At 30.6% G+C, this 7162-nt stretch overlaps 1 protein-coding gene across 1 annotated transcript; it reads left to right on the top strand.

The window, feature by feature from the left end:
* Window positions 1-1454: 1454 nt before the first annotated feature.
* Window positions 1455-6294, top strand: LOC109800984 (adenine phosphoribosyltransferase 4). The gene is made up of 6 exons (XM_020361931.3): window positions 1455-1635; window positions 1904-2014; window positions 3859-3951; window positions 4778-4927; window positions 5538-5596; window positions 6033-6294. Exons 1-6 carry the CDS (start codon window positions 1554-1556, stop codon window positions 6090-6092), a joined length of 555 nt encoding a protein of 184 aa, XP_020217520.1. The 5' UTR covers window positions 1455-1553; the 3' UTR covers window positions 6093-6294.
* The last annotated feature ends 868 nt before the right edge of the window (window positions 6295-7162 follow it).

Below are 7162 nucleotides of genomic sequence, written 5' to 3'. Positions count from 1 at the left end.
AAGATGCCTCTATCAATTTTTTTTCTCAAAATTTGAATCAAACAATAAAAATTTACAAAAATAAGTACACATCTTCTCTATTTCTCTCAAATTTCTCTCAAATCAAATAGTAATATATAAAAATAATTTTTAATAAAATTATCCTATTTAATAAATATTAATATGAATTAAATTTTACCAATCTAATCATTAAATATTTTGATATTATCTAAATATATCATGCATACTAAATTTTGGATAAACTTAATATTTATAACAAATTATCTACTAGTAAATATTTACTTATGTTTTAGAATATTATATTACACATTAATTTGAGTTTATATAATAAAGCATAAAATAGATTCATCAAAAAATAAAATATAAAATAGTAATGAATTATAAAACTTTTATCTAAATAAAATATCAAGTTACTGTCTAAAGTAATTATTCAACGAGCATTTGGTAAAGAAACTTTTAGCTTTTTAGAAATTTGAAGTTAAATTATTTATTCCACGTGTTTAATTTATTATTTAAAACTAACAATATTAAAAAATGTATTGTTTTTCGAAAAAAAAAATTTATCCATATTTTCCATCAAATTATTCCTATAAAGGTGATACGAATCTAACTTTTTTAAAGAGTATTTACTATATAGAGAGATACGAGATTCGAATCCATTTTTTTAAAGAAAAAAAACTTGTAACGTTTTTAGTTCGAAAATATAAAACATACAGTATACTTTATTTTCTGGTAAATTAGGATGAGGAAAGAGGAAGATAATTTTTTAATATAAATATAATATATTATAAGTTAAATTACACCTTTACTTTTTTTCTTTTTTTTTAATTTTTCTCATGAAAAAAAATAAATATAATTAATGTCATTCTTTAATCATAATTAGAAATTTCTTTCGATAATATATGTAAAAATATTTTAATAAAATTTATATTAAATACAAGTAAATATTATTAAAATAAAACTTTAATTTTAATTTAAAAAAACAACAATCATACCTTAAAAAGCTTTCCGAAGTTTTATCATTTTTTCAATATGTAATTTTATTCCCATATTTAAACATATTAAGTAATGAAACGTGGTATAAAAAAAAGTAGTGAGACCTTATTAGTAGGTGTTTACATTTAGGGGTTAATGTTTAAACTTGGCTGATAATGAATATTAAATTAATAGCAATTTCAAAATAACAAAATTTTAAAATTAAGAAGAGCAATGTATCTATTTTATAATAAAGATGAAAATGAATTACTTGATACAGTGGAGTATTTACTGTTTAGATAATATATATAGAAATATAAGTTGGAAGTTGGAAGGGTTTAATTGAATATAAAAAATATAGAAATAAAAGAATAGAAAAAGTAAAAGTATTTAATAATAAAGGTTTTAACTTTTGAGTTTCACTTCACCCAGGCAGCCCTGTTAAGTGTTAACGAACACTCACTCTCTCCAATTCTTTCTCTTTCCACATTTGCCAACGCACTCTCTCGCTATAAATATCGTGCAGACAGTCATATCCTCACCCTCTCCTCTTTCTTTCTCCTTCTTACTCACATACAATGTCGGCTTACAAAGACCAGGATCCTCGTCTTCATGGTATCAAAACTAAGATTCGTGTCGTCCCCGATTTTCCCAAATCCGGTTCGTTTTCTCCATCTTTTTTTTTTCTTTCCCCGCTTCTGTTTTTTTTTTAATGTTTTGTTTTTCGACTACGAACCACCCCACCCATAGGATATCACCGTCCGACATAAACTCCTTCTCCATGTTTTTTTTTTAACTATGTTTTATTGTTGGACTAAGAAACCAGGCCACATCGGTATCCACGAGGCTTTCAATTCATGCTTTGTCTTCTCTCTATTTCGGCCTTCTGTTTAGTACTTAATGGTTTTGTTGCAAATCGCAATGGCAGGTATTATGTTCCAAGACATAACTACTTTGTTGCTCGACCCCAAAGCATTTAAGGACACAATCGATTTGTTCGTTGAGCGATACAAGGGCAAAAACATTTCTGTTGTTGCAGGTAAATGATAGGGGAAAGACACGTTCTTGGTCTTCTTGAGCCGGAAAAAAATGGATGAACATTCAACAAGTTGTTTTTTTTTTCTTCTTCTGTGGGGTTTAGCTTGAAGGTGGTGGTGGGGTCCACGGTGACGAGAAAGTTGGGCAGAGTATGCAGTAATGCCCTATATTGCATAAATTTCTGGTTGTCTTTATGAAAGCTTTTAACGGACATTATGGAATGGAAGTCACTGTGTGTTTTGGGAGTGATTTATTATTGTTTGACTATGTGGCCTTGTTAGTGGGTTGTGCCATTGATTGCCATTGTGAAATCAAATCTCAAGTTCTCTTCTTCGTGGATCCAATTTGCATGGAGCAGTACCACCATTGGTGATCGCTTCCAACTTGTGCAAAGTGGACCCGCATGACGCATATTTCAACTCCCTAATTTTTATATTTTGCTCCATTATATTATCTATGATTTGTGGGTTCCTCCATTTCACTGTTCCTTTTTTTTTAAATCTACTTTTTTGTCATTCCTGTGTTACTTTCTTATTCCAAGTTACTAAACCCTGTAAAACTTGAATGTCACTGGTACCTGCAAGTGACGAGCTACTAGTAGTAGTTCTGTACTATACACTGTGCATCGTGGTTGGTTTTTCCACTTTTGTACCCTGTATGTGTGTGTCGTCCTGTTGTAGCTTTTTTTTTTTTTTTTCTGCTATTCACTTTTTTCCCGACAGGACCGGATATGCTGGAGGGTTTAGTGTGATATGTTGCGGAGGATGTGGCATGGAAGCCATGAAACTGGAGCTATTATCTATTGAGTTTTGTCTAAGTTAGTACTACTATTTTGGGTGTAGTTGTATTGCATGTAGTGTTTTTTTGTTTTTATGTCCATTGAACAAATGTTGATTAGAGGCCCCATTTTACACTGTCCGATTTCTGTACAATTTAAGGGTAAATTTGAAACTGAATTGCTGGTAGGTCCTTTGCACCGGTTTTTAGTTCTCTATGCATGATTATAAAATGAAACAGAACACAATTGGATTGGGTGTGATTTGTCTTTTTTGCACGTGCTTTAGGAATTGTCTGTCTGTGTATATTTGGGTCTTTTTCTGTTATATATTTATATCTTTTGTGAGACATTCCCAGAAGCATCTCTTCAATTATAGAGCCCAGTATAGTATGAGATATAGAGTTTGTCCTTGTGTATAATAATTATCCTGTATTACCATTCGGTATTATTGCTGATTGGCTACTGATTGATAGGTCCCTTGGCAATTGGCATCATTACATTTTAAATCCATTGCTATTGTTTTGGATTTTGGGGCGATTGCTTCTCTTTACATCTATAAGAGAATAGGATATTTCTGATGAGTCCCTCCACTGTTTTTATTTTTTATTTTTGTTGTTGAAGTAAGCTTGAATATGCTTGCATTTTCGTTTACTAGACATGGCGTTAGTTACTTGTCATAGGCAACCTATGGCTTATGGCAACATGGTCTGGTATCCTGCATATAGCTAATTTTCAATCTATATCCATTTCTTGTTTCTGCTCATTGACTTTTATTAGCATATCCTTAGTGGTATTGTACGGTTTACATTAGAATTTTTGGTTAATTCCTTACATCATTGATGGTTTCTACTCTCCATGCATTATGTAACATTTGAAAGCGGATTATAGAGAAATGATAAAAAAAAATTCTAATTTTATTTGACCCTTAGTTTCTTTCGTGTTTAGCAAGTAGTAGCAGTGTCACTAATACACTGTTTCTTGATGGTGGTCTTGAACTAGATATCATCTACAATAGCACATGTGTAATTGCCCATAATCTTGTGTTTTGATAAATGAATTTTATGTAGGAATCGAAGCCCGAGGTTTTATTTTTGGTCCTCCCATTGCACTGGCTATAGGAGCAAAGTTTGTACCATTGAGGAAACCAAAGAAGTTGCCTGGTATAATTGAGCACCGATTTTTTTATTATTTATTTATTTATTTATTTTAAACCACTTTCATTGATATGCTTTCATAACTCTTATAATGTTATGAATCATATGTTCTTGGCAGGAGCCAGGAGGTTGCCTTTTTATATTTATTTAGTACTTAAATCTATTGCATTCCTAATGCTCAAATTTTTTTACATTCTGCAATTGATTCATAATGTTTCACCCACTTGCAGCATATAAAATGTGCAGTATACTTAAGAAAGCATTTCTTGAGATATGTCCTTGTTTTTTGCATTTCAGCCTTGCAAATCTAGGTGGTATATAACTCTAGAGTTATGCAGTTTCTGTTACCTAAATATGTGATGCTTACCTCCTGATGATTTGTATACAGTGAATCAATATGATATTTTCCCACTACAAAGTGCTGTCTACAAATTATTGATAAGCAATAAGTGTGCAGTCTTTGAGAACAATTATTTCCTCCACCTTTGCTTAGTCCTTTTAGCCTCTTAAGTCTTGAGTACCCTTTTCTCATTCTTTATCTTTTCTTTTTTATATAACCCAACTTTTCAAGCACTTGTAAGCCCTCCAGGTTCATCTATTAATTGGAGTGCGTATTGTTGCCTTTCGTTATGAATTTTTTTATTTATAATAAAGTGAAATCAAGACTAAATTGGAACAAATTTTGAAATAGCGCTTCAATAAACCTTGAAATATTGATTATAAATTGCTAGGCTTTATCAAGGTCTAAACTTTGGTTGAGATTGTTACTTTAGCATACTTTTTTTCTTTTCATTTTCTTGTAACAAAATCTTACCTCAAAGGCCAATGCCAGGAAAAGTTATTTCTCAAGAATATATTCTGGAATATGGAAGGGACTGTCTTGAGATGCATGTTGGAGCAGTTGAACCTGGTGAGCGTGCTTTAGTGGTTGATGATTTGATTGCAACTGGTGGAACCCTCTGTGCAGCTATGGATTTGCTAGGTAAAGTCCCCCGTGAGAAAATTTTGTCATAAATGGACATTTATTGTACCATTAATGGACATTTATTATATCAGAATAATAGAATATGATATTGTTTTACATGTCGATGATCCATCAATTTTTTCAACTCTGTTACTGAAGGTTGCTCAGGTCCCGAGATGATCTTCCGAGTTCATATGTTCAAATCTAGCTCTTGTCAGCAGGGATATGTTTCCCTGAAATCGATTTTTATTTAGCATTCTAGAATGAACGGTAAAACTTAAGGATACATGGTGTTTGGGATCCACGTTTTCTCCTATTTTCATGTTATAACGCAACAAAAGCAACTAATAGTTGCTTCTCAAAATCACGTTCAAGTTTTCAAACGTAAAAGTAAACAGTCACGTGCAAATTAGAACTAGTTGGCTACTATTTTATAAGGTTAATTTTAGTGTGCATTGCATTCATGATTCATGCTTTTACTCCAATCATTAGTGTGTGGACAAGTTGAATTTCTTGTCTCTGTTCCACTTTTTTGTTGATTTATTTAAATAACAGTTGAGTTTAAATGTTTGTTTGTTTCCTCGCTGTTAATGTGATTTTTGGATTTGATGTGTTTGCTGTCATTTAGAACGTGTGGGAGCAGAAGTAGTGGAGTGTGCATGTGTAATTGAATTACCAGAATTGAAGGTATGTATACTTTGGATTTTGTGAATATTTTGTTTGAGGATGGATCCTCTCATATACTTGTCAGGTCACGTTCAAATCTTGTATCTATATCTCTCCTAATAAATAGCAGATAGGACTCACTCACCAATAGGAGAGAGAGAGAGAGAGATAGACACAACATTTGAATATGACCTTTGTCACATTTCTGTTTTCTATAGACCACTCGTTGCTAGCTGCAACCCTACTTTGGGATGATGGTAGGTTTGATTTCCATTTAATTTTGTTTGGTTGCCTAGGTAACAGAAATATGGGGTGCACTTTATTTTAATTGTGTATTCGTCAGTTATATGTTGTAACATGTTTCACTAATTTTGGTTCAGCTTCAAAGGGGTTGTGTATATGATTGATTACTAAGGCATATGGTTTTGTTGAATGACTTTTTACTAATACGTGACAGGGTCGTGAACGTTTGAACGGGAAGCCGTTGTACGTGTTGGTGGAATATATTGAGATATGAAGTGGTGAAGAATATTAAGATGTAGATTTGGGAATGTGTCTTTACTTTCCCATTTGGATTCCCATCTTAGCATGTAGTAGGAACGATCGATCAAATCAAATTAATGCATTTGTATGACCCACTCTCTGGGTCTCGTCTCGTCTTCTCATATCTGTGCTTCTCTATCCTTTTTCAAATAAAATTATATCTTTGGCTACTTGTACATATTCTGCATGACCACCACCAAAATGACACAACCCATTCTCAGCTTTTTCATGCTTTATTTTCACAACTAAACTTCATATTTTTAACTCTGGTATATCAGTAATATTACAAAATGTAAATAAATTTACTAATATATCATACTTTGAAATATATTTATCAAAGTCTTATATTTATTATTTATATCGAGAAATTACTCTTTTATCAACCAATTTTTCATTTTTTAATTTTTATATTAAGAAATTGATTAATTAGTTACTAATTTCTTTACCATAGTTTGTTTTACAATTTCTTTTTTGTAATATTATTTTTATTTCATATATATTTTCTATTTAGCTTATTAGCTTAGATTTAGTTAATATATAAATGAATTCATAATTTTTATTTTATAAATTAAAAGTTTTGTAAGAAAAATTTATAAATAATTTTAAAACACATCAATTTATTAAGCAATGCAAATTAAAAACTACATATATATATATATATATATATATATATATATATATATATATATAGGGAGCATATCAAGTGAGAGAAATTTATTATGAGAGGGTGAGAGGGTTAAAATATAACCCTTACATTAATTTTCTCTCACTTGATTAAATCCCAAATTTTCTCTCACTTGATTAATATAAGGGTTATATTTTAACTCTCTCACCCTCTTATAATAAATTCCTCTCGCTTGATATTCTCTCTCTCTCTCTCTGTATATATATATATATATATATATATATTACTAAAAGAAGAATTATCAATTATAAATAACCTTTATACATGTTTCAAAATCAAATTCATAAGTCAAAATAAAAACAAAAACATATATAAGTAACTTTCACTCATTTCGAAAATTAAATTTATAGGTAACAACT

The sequence above is a fragment of the Cajanus cajan genome, chromosome 11, assembly GCF_000230855.2.
Source record: "Cajanus cajan strain Asha chromosome 11, NIPB_CcT2T_4, whole genome shotgun sequence".
In the NCBI taxonomy this organism is placed as follows: Eukaryota; Viridiplantae; Streptophyta; class Magnoliopsida; order Fabales; family Fabaceae; genus Cajanus; species Cajanus cajan.
This window is presented reverse-complemented; position numbering and strand designations above follow the sequence as displayed.

Bases quoted from the DNA above. Each gene is read 5' to 3' on its own strand.
- LOC109800984 (XM_020361931.3), top strand. From the start codon at position 1,554: ATGTCGGCTTACAAAGACCAGGATCCTCGTCTTCATGGTATCAAAACT. The intron at 1,636-1,903 runs GTTCGTTTTCTC...TCGCAATGGCAG, and splicing joins CCCCGATTTTCCCAAATCCG to GTATTATGTTCCAAGACATA. The intron at 5,597-6,032 runs GTATGTATACTT...AATACGTGACAG, and splicing joins TTGAATTACCAGAATTGAAG to GGTCGTGAACGTTTGAACGG.